This window comes from Vigna unguiculata, chromosome 11 (assembly GCF_037176805.1).
Source record: "Vigna unguiculata cultivar grain cowpea cultivar isolate G323 ecotype 2 chromosome 11, ASM3717680v1, whole genome shotgun sequence".
NCBI lineage: Eukaryota > Viridiplantae > Streptophyta > Magnoliopsida > Fabales > Fabaceae > Vigna > Vigna unguiculata.
In genome coordinates this window covers 28,288,198-28,303,223 of record NC_140802.1, presented here as the reverse complement: position 1 = coordinate 28,303,223, position 15,026 = coordinate 28,288,198, and the positions used below count along the sequence as shown (strand labels likewise).

The following is a 15,026-nucleotide window of genomic DNA, read 5'->3' as shown; positions in this document are numbered from 1 at the left end:
CGATTATAGAATGATGTGTTAAGAAGCTTTGGGGTGGTGGTTGAAGAGAGTTAGGTGGTGAACATGGATTGTGACAACCGTGGGTGGTGGTGGTGAGCTTGGAGAGTCAAGGAATGATGAATTTGACAATGTGAGAGATTAATATAAACGACGAGAACACGAGGATTCAGAACAGTGAAAGTTTGAAAGACTATTTTGTGAGAACATATGATCTAGACCTAATTTTACTCATATACTCAGGCTTCGTATCAAATTGGTTTAAAATAATTATATATCTATAATAATATATAAAGAGGATTCTTTCTTTTGTATCCACATTTTAAAATATTAATTTTATCCTTTAAAATATAATTATTTATTAAATTTTTTAAAATTAACTATTACTTTTACAAGTTTTTTTATATATAAAATGATCTATTTCTGCTTCTTTCTCTTCTTATCTACTTATCAACATTTATTCTCTCATTTTTTTAATATATTTTACTTTATTTTTAATAAATAACTTTATTTTATATATTAACTTAATAACATTACATTATCATCACCTACTAATATAGTATCATGCATATTTAAAAAATACGTACACGCGGCAACACCTACGCTAGTTACTTATAATATTTATTCTTTTTTCCCATAGATATTTATTCCCATAAAAAAAATCATATTTCATAAAATCTTCCACAGATTTGTAAATTATTTATGAAATATTTTTATATATTTATAATTAATAATGAACATAAATATGTGGAAAATATTTTGTGAATAATTAAGCTTTCTCTTATATAGTATCTAGAATAATAGTCTTGGCAGTTTAGAAAATGAGCTTTAATAATGATTCTTATTTTTAAGCATTGAACTATTAAATGAGCAGAGAATTACAACTTTTTTCATGTATACAATTCCAAGCCAAAACACTCACTCAAATTAGTGAAGAAAATGAATGGGAAATATTGCAAACAATGAGACCCACGTTCAATATGGCACTGATAAGTGCAACAATGGAAGATAAAAAAATGCAGCAATAACAGATGAAGAATTAATGTAGGATACTATTGAGCTTTATTAACATTCAAGTGTTTGAGTCTTTTGGGATCAAGTAATGAGAGAATGTTTGGTAAAATTTCATCCTTTTAATTTCTTCCTTGCCTTATCAATCAAATCATATTACTTGTATGATGAATATGAAGCCATTAATAGAATTAGTGTCTAAAAGAACATACTTAATTAAGCTTCGCTATTTCTATTTTAAGAAAAACTTTGAACACCCCTATTTAAAACCATACCACAAAATATGTTTTCTACTTTTTTTTTTTCTCATTTTAGTAGGAGTAATAGACGTGTGTATAAAGCATTTGAAAGAACTCATAATAATGCATGTTTCTAGAAATGGTGGTTTTCAAGGTCAAACTAGTCTAAGAACTTCTATGTTTTGGACATTTTACCTTATGTACCATTTCTTGGATGCAAATTCAATTTAGCACATATTGGCACTATCAAATACCAGGAGTGTCTTTAAAGACTTCAAAGGTTGGCTCGTAACAATGAAAGTCCCAATTTTTTCTCTCATGGAAATTAAGATTTTATTTTTATTTTATTTTATGTCAATGAAATTTGCTTAAAGAGATGAGACATTTTCGTTTTCTGAGAAGTAGAACGATAAAATACTAATTAGTATTAATTTTTAAATAATTAAGATTAAAATATAATTGTATATATATATATATATATATATATATATATATATATATATATATATATATATATATATATATATATATATATATATATATATATATATATGACTGTTAGGCTATCAATTTTGATTTACAAACATGTATGCTTTTGTCCTACTGCATGTCAAATGTCAAGCATGAGAGTTCAACGTTAATATGTAACTTTTGTTTCGGCTAAACTTTTATAATATTGATACGAGAAAAATAGCAAGAAGTGTAAGAAGAAGCTGAATCTCATAAAGTAGATTTGCTTTGTGTCATTGCAATTTTCTTTTAGTGGTAGCAATCCATGTTTTTCAGTTCAGTTAGCACATCAACACATTAAAATATAGCACATCAAATGATAATCAAGCAACATTTTTTTAATATCATGTGTCCACCTAATCAACAATTAATATTCTAGGGTTATTAAAATCCGGTTAATTTATTACATGGCCATGAAGATGGTGTGAAATGATAGTCATTATAAAAAAACATAATTTTCATATAACTTTATAAGTTTTGTTTATATATACCGTGTTTGATTCATCTTTTAACACCTTCACAATTCACTTTTTCTTCGTGCCTCACAATTTCTAAATGTACTCTCTCAATTTAAAAGAGTTGAATGCTTCTCCTCTTCAATTTATTTTAAAAAGTTGTGTTTCATCTTTAAATTAAATTATATAACTATTTCATCCTTAAATAATAATCATTTTAAAATATCATTATCAACAAATACTCTATGCGGAATGTTTTTTATATAACAAATGTAGTTTCATGATAAACTATATTCATGTTTCGTTTGTCAGGAAAAATATTTTACATAACTTTCAAGTAGTAACGAAATAAATATATAATTTACTTTAAGGACAAAATCCTATAGAATTTTTGAAACATAATTTGTAGAACAAATGTTTTGAAATAAAATTTTCATAACAAAATTTTTTAAATAAAATTTCCAAAACACACTTTCTGAAATATATGAAATAAATTTTGGACATATATGATAACTTCCATTTTAGAACATATATTGATAGTACAACAATAGTGGTAACAACATTGATGATAATAACAATAATAGTGGTAACAACATTGATGATAATAACAACAATAGTAACATGGTGAGATAAAGATGATATTTTTACGAGAATGCAGTTAATAATAATGGAGAAAAAGCCTCACAAATTTACTTGCATTCTTTCCTTTCAAACGTTAAGAGGATCTTCACTCTAAATTTAAGTTGAGTAATTAGTAACTTTACTACAAGAAAAATTAATATTATCAACGGTTGAAATTCGTTAATAATGTTCAAAATCTATCAATAAATTAAAATTACCGATGATCAAAAATTTATTGGTAAAAGTGTCATCGGTAAAATTTATCGACGGAAAAAATATTTCGACGATAATTACAAAAAGAAAATCTATCAGTAAATTTCGTCTGTAATTACCGACGAAAACACCGTCTATCCCATTTTTCATCCCAAAATCCGTAGTACATCTCCTTCGTTCATTCCCATTTTTTCATATCAAAATTGTTTATTCTCATTCTTCATACCAAAACTAACTACGTAATATTTAATAGGGCAAGAATACTAAAAAATATTAGATAACACATAAACATAAAATTTATTCATTCATACTGAATTACAAAATAATCCCCATTTCACCAATTTTAGATTTCACCATTCCAAAAAATAAAAAATATATGTAGAAAAAATCATCTCCACCTAAACAATTCAACTGGTACCACCCAATACAAAATAATCCAGTTTTAACCATTTTCAGATTTCGTTGATTCTAGCAGCAACCTCTAAATCAAGAAAAATTAAAAAAAAAATTATATATAAGGAATCATCTCCACCCAACACTAGTCAACTAGTTCCACCCAAGGCCATTCATCCATTTCATAGGAGTATCAGACAACCACATCTACAACCATGACATGAGGGTTTCTAGAGAACACGCACCACCATGAAAGTGCAAACCTCTATCCCACAACTCACATGCACCTTGTTGTTGTCAACACATAGCCACCATAGTTTCCCAAAGAAAGTCACTCAACACCACTCACCTGTAGAAAAAACACAGATCTTGAAATAGCAAGGAACCCAACGGCGTGCCTAGAAGAGAAACCAAGAAACAACCCTCGCACAAGGGAAGGCAGTGAGGGCACAACCAATCAACGGTAGTCCTGATCGCACGATCGAGGCGTAGTGGCAGAGGTGAGATGCAATGTTGGGGGAGACGGAGGGACTTCCCGTATCAGCGAACGTTGTTGACAACGACTTCATTTAAGTAACAAAGGCATGGCTGTAGACATGAAAATTTTGGTTTGAATGTGAACATGGCCGCAAGCTTAACGAGAGCGCTTGAGGAAGGGACAATAGCGACAACAAAATAGGTTTGGAGAATAAGTAGCTGCTAGGGTTTCTTTCATATTCATAAATTAATGAAATGGTCCAGCATTTGAATTCAACCCACATTTTAATTAAGGCTTTTAATAGATTTTTATAATATGATTTAAAACTGACTATAATTCTATTAGATTTTAGTACAACATAATTCGTGAGACCCACTTTTCTCTCTTAAAAACGTTGGGTCTGGCCTTGCTAAACAATAGCCAGCCCCCCTTGTTCCCTAAAACCACCTAGTTGCATGTTGGACTCTTGGCAAGCGTACCAAAAGTCAACTGTAGTATAATGATTTGAAGTAGGAGTGTTGAACCCACGAAGGAATAGATTCAGTTAAAATAAATAATTATCTCGATCAGCTTATATATACAGAAATTTTAATTTGATATGTCATTGGTAGTTAAACTAATTTGTATAAACATAATACAGTAAAAGCATAAAATTAGATAAAAGATTGGTAAGAAAAACTGGGATTGAATTTCATTTATCTCCCTTGTCTGTAATCTGGATGAATATAATACATAACATCTAAAAATACCAATATCGATGCACACTCAAAAATCATTTATACTGATCCCTCGCGTATAAAATTCATAAGATTAGTTCCCTGAATATTGATTCCTCACATATTCTGCAAACTATCCAGCATTACGGTCGAGTGTTAAAAACAATTGATATATTGAGATCTATTCCTAGCATCACAGTATATCAAGTATCATTGTTCAAATCAGATTTTCAGAAATACTTTCTAGTCAAATCTAAAAATCAAAATCAAAACATCTATTGATCAAGTAGAATCAAGCATTAAGAATAGAACAATAATACCGATATTGAGTAAAAGCAGAAATGCTATATATAAATATCATCAGATTACATCCAAGTTCGAGTAGATTACATTCAATCCTAAAGAGGAAGATTAGCCACTCATGGTAGCTATCAAATCCTAAGAACTAAAGAAGAAGAAGAAGAAAATATGAATTGTGTTTGCTCGTGGTTGCAGCTCTACAGGTCTGTATTTTTCTCCAAATTCCCAGCTGCTTTCACTTTCCGATTCACGGAGTATTTATACTCCACGAAGGTCTAGCTCAAGATACCTAAGTCTCGTTTGAGCGAGACAGAATACTTCAAGCGAAAGAAAGCCTCTCGCTTGGGCGAGAAGTGTTGAAGCAAAGATCTCGCTTAGGCAAGAATGACGGCAGTTACTTTAGCTTGAGCGAGCTTGTTTTGGTTTGAGCGACCTTGACAGCATTTCTTCCCTATTTTCTCTGTTTCTTGCTTTCTCCTTTGCTCCTTTTAAGTTCTTTCCTCTCTCTACTCTATTTTACCTAAAATTTACACAAACCAGGGATCAAGTGACTTCTTTTCAACAAAAACTTGGAAGCATGTGATTGAAGCTCATTCTTTTCTAGATTTAGGGATAATCTATCATGATATAAACACAAATTACAAACAGAAGTGCCAACATTTCATATGAAAGTTACTCATTTTTGGCACTTATCACTGCCTTTTCACTTTCCATTATGCCTCCCACTCCTAAGACAGCTCACTTACCCTCTCTTTTTTTTCTCCAATAGAGCTCTACTAGGGCTTGAGCAAGTTTCCCGTCCAAGCTAGTCAAAAGCTTTCTCCAAGTAAGTAACCTTTCAACCTCTATTCCTTTCCATTTTCAGCTCCTAAGCTCTAGTTCTACCTTAATCCCTATCTTGGTCTAATTTTTGTCCCCCATGTTTATATTTAAGCTCTTTAAGATTCCTGGTAGTGGTGCTCCTCCCACTACGTGTTTCCTTCTCTTAAGCTTAGTTGACTCAAAGGTAAGGGAAGTTAGGGTTTGCATGATTTTTTTCAATATTCTGCTTGTTTTGGTTTTGTTTCATGTTTATATGGTTGGTTTGCTGCTGTGGTTGCCTAGAAAATGTTAAAACGTTGTTTGGCTTCGAATGTTTATTTGTTGCATGCGTGAACAGTGGAGAGAATTTATGTTTTCGCCCAAGCGAGCATGACTCGACTAAGCGAGAATAGAAGAAGCTCCCCCTGGTTTTTGCTCGAACTCGTAGGTGACGAGCTTTCGTTTTGAGCGACGAGTTATCTCGCTCAGGCGAAAAGGTCTCGCTTAAGCGAGGAATCACAAACACTTCAATGTTCCATTACTCGAACTCTTGCCGGGGTGAGAGCTTTTAGCTTGAGCGAGGGGCCCTTTTTGCTTGAGCGAGGGCTTATAGCTTAAGCGAGACTAGTGTAGGGACGTGCTCTAACGCTATTCTCTTTTATGTTTTGGTTGTTTGGTTGCATGATTGAGTGATTTACCTTAAGGGCATGAAGTATGATGTCATGTATGGTTTATGAGATTAAATTAGGTTGGGACTTTGTTGTACTGGATATGGAATGAATCATGGATTGATTGGTTGGTTGAGCATTGACATGAAATTATAATGCTTGAGATAAAATTGTGGTTCTGGTGTGAGAAACATAAATGTGGTATGAGATAAATGTAATTCCATGAATCTCTTGGTGAGATTTCATGGTGGTGTTGTAGTGTATATAATTAGATAAGGATTCAAGTAAGGTTGCATCTTGACACTCTAAAGAATCAATTAGTATCACGTAGAGCAAACTGATTCTAGTGGTGAGAGTAGCAGGAGACCCTAGTCTTTGGCAGGATAATGGCCCTAAATGGCTAACCTTGTGCGTGGTAGGGTGAAACTCATAGGCAATGGCTCTGCAGAGTAGTAGAGGCCACCACAATTGCAGACATCCAGTGAATCTGATCTTATTATATGTATCCGGATAATTGAGTCATATAGTTCTGTTTGTTTGCTATCACATGATTGAATGCCTACTGTTTTGCCTGTTTAAATCTGCTTTATTTATCTACTTGCTATAACATGTTCAAAATTTCTTTTTACTCTAACTTACCCTTTTGCTTGCTATCTTCTTAGTTTTTATTTCTTATTTTTATTTGGTATCTTAACTTTGAAAAGTTTCATGATTGTCTTATACTAAATTAACATTTTTTTTTCAATTTATTGCATTATATTTAATGAATTTGAAAATATATCACTACAAAAAAATCATTAATTATTGACGAAAAAAATTTGTTGGTAATACAAAAAATGATCAATCATTCAAATTTATTGACGAATTATTGATAACAAAAAATTTAATGGTGAAATGTTCATCTATAAATTTTATTGATAGATACAAAATATATGGGTAATTATTGGCGGTCAAAATCCATCAATAAATATACATAATTAATTATTGACTACCCAAATTCATTATAAATATCCGTCAATAAATATTCGTCAATAATTATTGAAAGATTTTTGTTGTTAGTAAATATCACGATTGAGTCTTTTTCTTCCGCCTCTTCTTCTTCTTCCATTTCCATTGTTTTTTTTTCTTCTTCCTCTTTTCCTTTTCCTCGTCTCCTCCTCACCCCGTCCTCCTCTACAATTATTGTCTCACCTCTTATTTCTACCTCCTCTCGTCCTATTCCACATTCACCTCCTCTTCCTCTTTTTCTTCCTCATCCTCCACCTCTGGTCGTCAGTGTTGTCATGGCCTCTACTACTACACTATTAGTGTTGTCATCGCGCCTTTGTCACCAACTTTTCCTCCTCCTCCTTCTCTTCTTCTCATCCATCACCACTTAATTTATAAAAAAAAAAAAAATCTCATCAGACTTTGCAAAAAAAATGCTACCCTTTTTACTAATAGATTTAATGACAAAAAAAATGTCAACAGTAAGAATTATTATTTATCGATGAATTTTATGACATTATAATTACTAACAAATTTTACTAATAGATTTTACACAAATTGATCAAAATCCAAAACAAGGAGTATGATATTATTTTACTAATAAAATTTATTGACAGAGTTTATCAGTAAATATTTTTGTCAACAATTAAAATTTTAAAATCTATTAATAAATTTATTGGTAAATTTGATTTTATCGACGAGTTTATTTTCGTTGTTAAAATTTCATAAATAATTACAAATTTTTAATGGTATTGAAAGTTAATGTATCATAATTTTTATCTATGCTTTCTGAGATTTTCGTGTAATCCTGCTCTGGTTCATTTTATATGTAAGTAATTAAAATTTGATTAATTGTTTTTATATTAAGATTCAAACTCAAATAATTCTTAAACAATTTGAATTTGAATTCAATATGTTAATTACCTATTCTTTAATTGACAATCTATCATATGAATGCAAACACGATTAAAACTGTTAGTATGATAAATTAAAAGAAAGGATTAATCTATACCTTTTTTTTAGACTTGGAAAATCAAACTAAAATTAATAGTGAGGAATTATAAATCCAACTTAACCACTTCTTTTATATATTATATAAAATAGTTGTTTAATTTTTTAGTTCTACATAAGGTGTGATGTCTATGTAGGATAAGTACTAATCTTGGATTGTTTATTGAACATGAAAATGTGTGCGAATAACATGTCAATCATTTTTCAATTTTGTTCAACATTAGTAGTTGAATCTCATAGAAGAGGTAGGTAAAGAGATTGCATTAAACATGTGCTAGTTCATTGCTTCTTTCTCATCCTATATGTAAAATTTGAGTACCACGTATAGCTAATCTAATATTTTGTAGTGATTTTTAAGTAAAAAAATTTTTAATTAAACTATTAATCGTAATTTTTTTAATGATGAAGTTTCAATCTAACACATGTTACCAAAAATAAAATCTTATTATTACTAACTATTTGAGAATTTTATAGATATTCTCAAATTTGAATAAGTTAATGTTATATTATTACTTGTTTATTTTTAGACAAATTTATCATAGGAGATATTCTTAAAATATTGAATGCTTATTTTTCTTTATTGGGTTTATAAAATTTTCTTACTAATGCTATATATAGTATAATTCTTTATTTAACTAAATAAGTAAATTAATCGTCTACTCCAATATTGTAATTTAATTTAAACATATTAGTCGAAGTCCCAAATCACCACCAACCCACTTCCAATTATGTAGCATTTAATCTTTTGGTAAACTTTCTAACTCTTTCCTTTTATCCTAAGAAAAGATGTGAAACAGTACACATCCACATAAATACACTAAAAAATTTTATTACAAAATTGTGTTTTTCTTTTTGACAGTATCTTACAATAGTTTTACTTTCATAAAGAAAAAAAAAGTATTATCAACAGTTTTATCCATCACAATACGACCGTTGGTAAAAATTGCAAACGTTGTGCACATTTCTAAAAATACAAAAATTAGCTACAATTGGGACATCGATAATTTTGATAAAAAAATTGAGTGTTATTGATGACTTCATCATTATTAATTGTATTTCTTTTAGCGAGTAACAAATGGATTTATTTTTTTATAAATAATTAATTTAGTTCTTAAACTTTTAAAGTTACGGCAATGTTTGAAATAACAAATATTTATTTAGTTTCCAAGTGTCTAGGAAGTGTAACAATAAATTTGTTTGGATAAGTTCTTTTATTAGTATTTCCAGAAAAAAAAAAGTCATAAGAGGAAAAATACATTTCTTTATAAGTTAAAATTAGTTTGTTAATTTGAATAATTTATCAACTTTTTAGTACTTAATAGCTTTAAAAAAAATACTTATCAATAATTATTTTTTTAGTCATTAGCGGTTCTTTTTTTGATTAATAAGTACACTACAATTAGCAACATTTTTAATATTAAAATAAAGTGACGATTAAAATTTAGATATTATTAAAATATAGATATAATAATTATAAATATATTAACAAAAATATGCAAAACTTAAATAAATTCTAACTAAATTTATAATAATTGTAAAAGTTAAATATATAAAGAATGAAACAAATAAAAAGAATTATTAAAAACACTATCTTCAAATAACTGATTAAAATTTAAATAAATTAAAAATCTATTCTTGAAATATTGAATTTGAATCACATATATTATAGAATTTTTCTATTTATAATTGTGTATGTGTCTAATAATGTACTTTCTCTTAATTTTGGATTATTTAGTCTCTGATATCCACCATGGGTCACACATACAACCAAGAACAGAGGATATCTATCAATGGTGGCTTGTTTTACCTACCCCCAATATTATCACTATGACATCATTCCTAATACTTCCCCTATAATTGTTTTTTATTTGTAAAATAATTTTTTTTTTTTAAATATTTGTTCATAGATCCAACTTGAACTGTGATTAATTTAAGTTTTAAATTAGATTTGATGTAAAATTAAGATAAATTCAGGTTATATTTTGGGCTGTCCTAATCTGATTTAGAATTCTACAGTCTTATAAAACATTTATAATGATATTATTTTATTTACCATGAAGTTTGTTAATGGTAAAATGTGTCTTAAATTTTAATTTTATGTTGAAAAATGATATTTTGATAATTAAATTTTAAAAACTTTTTTATAACTTAAAATAATATCTTTTAAATAATTTTAAAATATAAAAAAATAAAAAATTATTATTTTATATTATAGGAAAAAATTATCAAAATTTAATTATTAAAAGATCATTTTCTTATCTTAAAATATCATCTTATATATTTCAGTCAAATTTAAATTTAATCAGTTTAGTTTGACAAAATTTTGAATTGAATGAAGACAAGTTTAACTAGTTAGACAAATATTTTAATCTAAGTAACTGAAAACCATACTGATAACTTTCTGTCACTGGAGATTGACGTAACCATGGATAATACCAAAACAGCGGCATTTCTGACAGTATTATGAGGATACCAGCAACTTTCATCTGTATATAGTAAACTCTTTCTTTTTTTTCTATTGTAACTTTATGATAAACAAAAGGGATAAATAATCATTTTTTCTTGTATGTTTAATAAAAAGTTATGAATACATTATTACTTTAGTTAAATATTAAATGATCATTTATATGAAGAACTGTTAGAAGAAAAAGAAATGACTGCAGAAGTAAACAAGGTCAGTAATAAAAGTTTATCAGATTCAGCAAGAAATCAACATTCCAGAGCCAATGAGAATGAGCCACCCTTTTGAAAATTCATTGTTCTTCCATGGAATGGAATTAATGTTTTCTGAAGTTTTACTCCAACAACCACATCCTGAACCCCACACACTAGAGAGAGAAAGAGAGGAAGTCATTTTCCATGTAGAAGTTCCGTTCTGTCATAATCTCCAAACTCCAAACTCTGCATAACAAACAGAAGAACTTCGTGTGGAGGCAAAGCCAAGAACACGCCAAAGTGTTTGTTTTTTTTAATATTTTTTTTCTTTTGCATTCATTTTTCTACCCTTTTTGCCTTAACGTGCCTTCTTGAGAACCAAGTCAATAGACTAAAACTTGAAACAAACAACATGGTCCTTCTCAGTCTTATGTCTCTTTCTCCTTAACAACCCCCTCCTCTCATAGCCCTCCACAACAATATTAAAAGCCTCAAACACCCTCATTGTCATGCTGCCTGTCCCAAATGCTAAGCAAGGTTAGGTGAAGATAGCAACGTTGGGCAGCATCAAAAACCTTCCTTTTTGCAGAATAACCTGACGTGGGATCTTTAAGTTTTTTCAGCACTGTCATTGATCAGATGGTGAATTTTGTCAAATGAAAACAACTAAAACTACTGGTTGAAGAGAAGGGACTCTGGGTGGTGTTGGTGTGTTTCCACTTTTTGGTGTTGCCTTGCCTTGTTGTGTTTTGGAAAAAAATGTTGCTGCAGATATCACCAAGTTTGAGGCATGTCACTGTGTTTCCGGGAAAAGGGTTGAAGGAATTTATCAAAGTGAAGGTTGCATCAAGGAGGCTATCTTATCGGATGCTCATCTATTCACTCTTGTTCTTCACATTCCTTCTTAGGTTTGTGTTTGTTCTCACAGCAGTGGATAACATTGATGGAGAAAACAAGTGTTCTTCCATAGGTACATTATCAACCTCTCTCTCTCTCCCTCTCTTTCACACACACTCACATACAACACAACACAGAATTAATGTCACAATCACTAGCTTACAAAACTCACACATGCATGAACAGAAACATAAAGATGTGACTCCGTGAATGAGGCTTCATTTTTCAGTATATCACTGCATACATGAACTTTTCATGATTTATGAATGGCTATATTTATGGCTGAATTCAAAGTTTAATGATTATTGATTAACGGCACTTTTATAAATTGAAGGACTTGAATTTTGGCTACTTATCTATATTCATTTTTCCTTTGCTGAACTGGAATTTTTGTAATATGTATTTGGCACTGTATTAATGTGGTAAGATTCATCATTGGTTACTGTTGGGTAAACTTATGTCCTGCTATTGCATTTTCTTTTGATGCTATGTTACAAAACCTGGTATGAATTCAACAATTGGCAAATATCAAATTCTAAAGATAATGATACATTCTGTAACATTTTGAATTTGAAACAAGTGCACGACTCTTTGAAGTCTAGAAATTATAAATTCCACCAGGTATTTTATTTGTGCATGTTGATGACCTTTTGATTAACGTTGCAGGTTGCCTGGGAAAAAAATTGAGGCCAAAGATTTTGGGAAGAAGTCTTGAATCAAATGTAATGTTCCTAACTCATACTAATTATATTTGTCATGTGAATCTACATGGTAATAATTGACCAGAATTATCTATTGGTAGCTGAAACTGAGACTTGTTTGTGATAGGTCCCAGAAGTAATATACAGAATATTAGATCAACCCCTTGGAAAAGATGAATTAGAGCAAAAGACTGATATACCTCAGACTTTGGAAGAGTTCATGGTCCAAACAAAGGAAGGTGGATATGATGCCAAGACATTTGCAATTAAACTAAGAGAAATGGTACCATTTTCCCACTCTTTCAAACTAGAGCAATTTAGAAGACTAATCTAAAACAAAAGTAACAACTTTTTTTAAAGTTGAAGTTCCCACTTAAAATCTGAACATTTTCTTAGGTGACCCTTATGCAACAAAGAACCAGAGAAGCCAAAGTCCAAGAGTACCTATACCGTCATGTAGCATCAAGCAGCATACCAAAACAGCTTCATTGCCTTGGCTTGAAGCTAGCCAATGAGCACACAAACAATGCAGGTGCACGCCTTCAGCTACCCTCTGCAGAACTTGTCCCTGCTCTTGTTGACAACGACTACTTTCACTTTGTACTTGCCTCCGACAATGTGCTCGCTGCGTCTGTGGTTGCAACATCACTTGTTCGCAACAGTTTGAGACCTCAGAAGGTTGTTCTGCACATAATTACAGACAGAAAAACTTACTATCCCATGCAGGCTTGGTTCTCCTTGCACCCTTTATCACCTGCCATAATCGAGGTCAAGGCACTGCACCACTTCGATTGGTTTTCAAAGGGAAAGGTGCCTGTGCTGGAAGCAATGGAAAAAGATCAAAATGTGAGATCAAAGTTCAGAGGAGGATCATCAGCTATTGTTGCAAATACCACTGAGAAGCCTAGAGCAATTGCAGCAAAGCTGCAAGCACTTAGCCCTAAGTATAACTCAGTAATGAATCACATTCGCATACATCTTCCAGAGGTACAAGAGTGATGGAATCATGAAGAAAATGTTTACCTTTTTTCTGTGATGATGCTTACTGCCATAATACATTTTTCAATGCAGCTTTTCTCAAGTCTTAGCAAGGTGGTCTTCCTTGATGATGACATTGTGGTACAAACTGATCTTTCTCCTCTTTGGGACATTGACATGAATGGAAAAGTGAATGGAGCAGTAGAAACATGCAGTGGAGAAGATAAGTATGTTATGTCAAAGAGGTTGAAAAGCTATTTGAACTTTTCACACCCTTTAATATCCCAAAATTTTGATCCCAATGAATGTGCTTGGGCTTATGGCATGAACATTTTCGACCTTGATGCTTGGAGAAAGACCAATATAAGCTCTACATACCATTACTGGGTTGAGCAGGTACATAAATATGTACATAATTAATTACTTTGGATATGTTTAAAACTAAATTTCAGTCCCCATTTTGGATAAACATAGTATAATAACACATAATCTGTGTTATGTTTTATTATGCAGAATATAAAATCAGATCTCAGTTTGTGGCAGCTAGGGACATTACCACCTGGATTAATAGCATTCCATGGTCATGTCCACACTATTGATCCTTTCTGGCACATGCTGGGATTGGGTTATCAGGAAAGTACAAGTTTTAGTGATGCTGAGGGTGCTGGTGTTATCCATTTCAATGGCAGGGCAAAGCCATGGCTAGATATAGCTTTTCCCCATCTAAGGCCACTGTGGACTAAATACATTGATTTCTCAGATTACTTCATAAAGAGCTGCCATATCAAGGCATTGTAACTTTGATCATGAGAAAAAAAAAATGGGTTTTTTTGATGAGTGGAATGAAGGGTATTTGCATATAGAAGAAGATGGAAATGAGAGGACTTCTTCAAAGCATTTGCCCATCCACCACCACCACAAAGAAGTGGCAAGACATGTTGATGCACCCTTTTGTTTCAATTTTCCTTTTTAACTATTCAGTTGAAATTCTTTTTCTCTTCAATCCGCAATGTAAGTATGAGTATTTGTAGATCATATATATAAGAAAATGCAGTTCTTTGGAAAACGAACATCCAACTTAATGGATTAAGATGCAAAATGAAGAAATAAAAGTTTTGGAAGAGACAAGGAAAAGACCACTGAAAATCTTTTGAAACGGTTACTTTATATACAAAATTAACGGTGTTCTTAATCTCCATGCTTAAATATAAAATTAGAATTGTCCTTATCTTAAAACTTTGTACATTTTGACTAAACTTTAAAAATGAATTTAGAAAAAAATGTATATAATTATTTTAACTCAATAATGTAAGGTCCAATCTTTTCTGCTGATTTTAGTTTAGAGGTTGTCCAATCTTGTGGGCCTAAATGGGGTTGGCCCAACCCAAAATCTGA

The 15,026-nt window shown here is 30.9% G+C and overlaps 1 protein-coding gene across 1 annotated transcript; it reads left to right on the top strand.

Annotated features, from left to right (window-relative positions):
• The first annotated feature begins 11,541 nt into the window (after window positions 1-11,541).
• Window positions 11,542-14,697, top strand: LOC114168897 (putative galacturonosyltransferase 12). Its single transcript, XM_028053868.2, has 6 exons — window positions 11,542-12,025; window positions 12,619-12,674; window positions 12,781-12,936; window positions 13,050-13,640; window positions 13,725-14,027; window positions 14,145-14,697. The coding sequence occupies exons 1-6, from the start codon at window positions 11,815-11,817 to the stop codon at window positions 14,427-14,429; spliced, it is 1,602 nt and encodes a 533-aa protein (XP_027909669.2). The 5' UTR covers window positions 11,542-11,814; the 3' UTR covers window positions 14,430-14,697.
• Window positions 14,698-15,026: the final 329 nt, after the last annotated feature.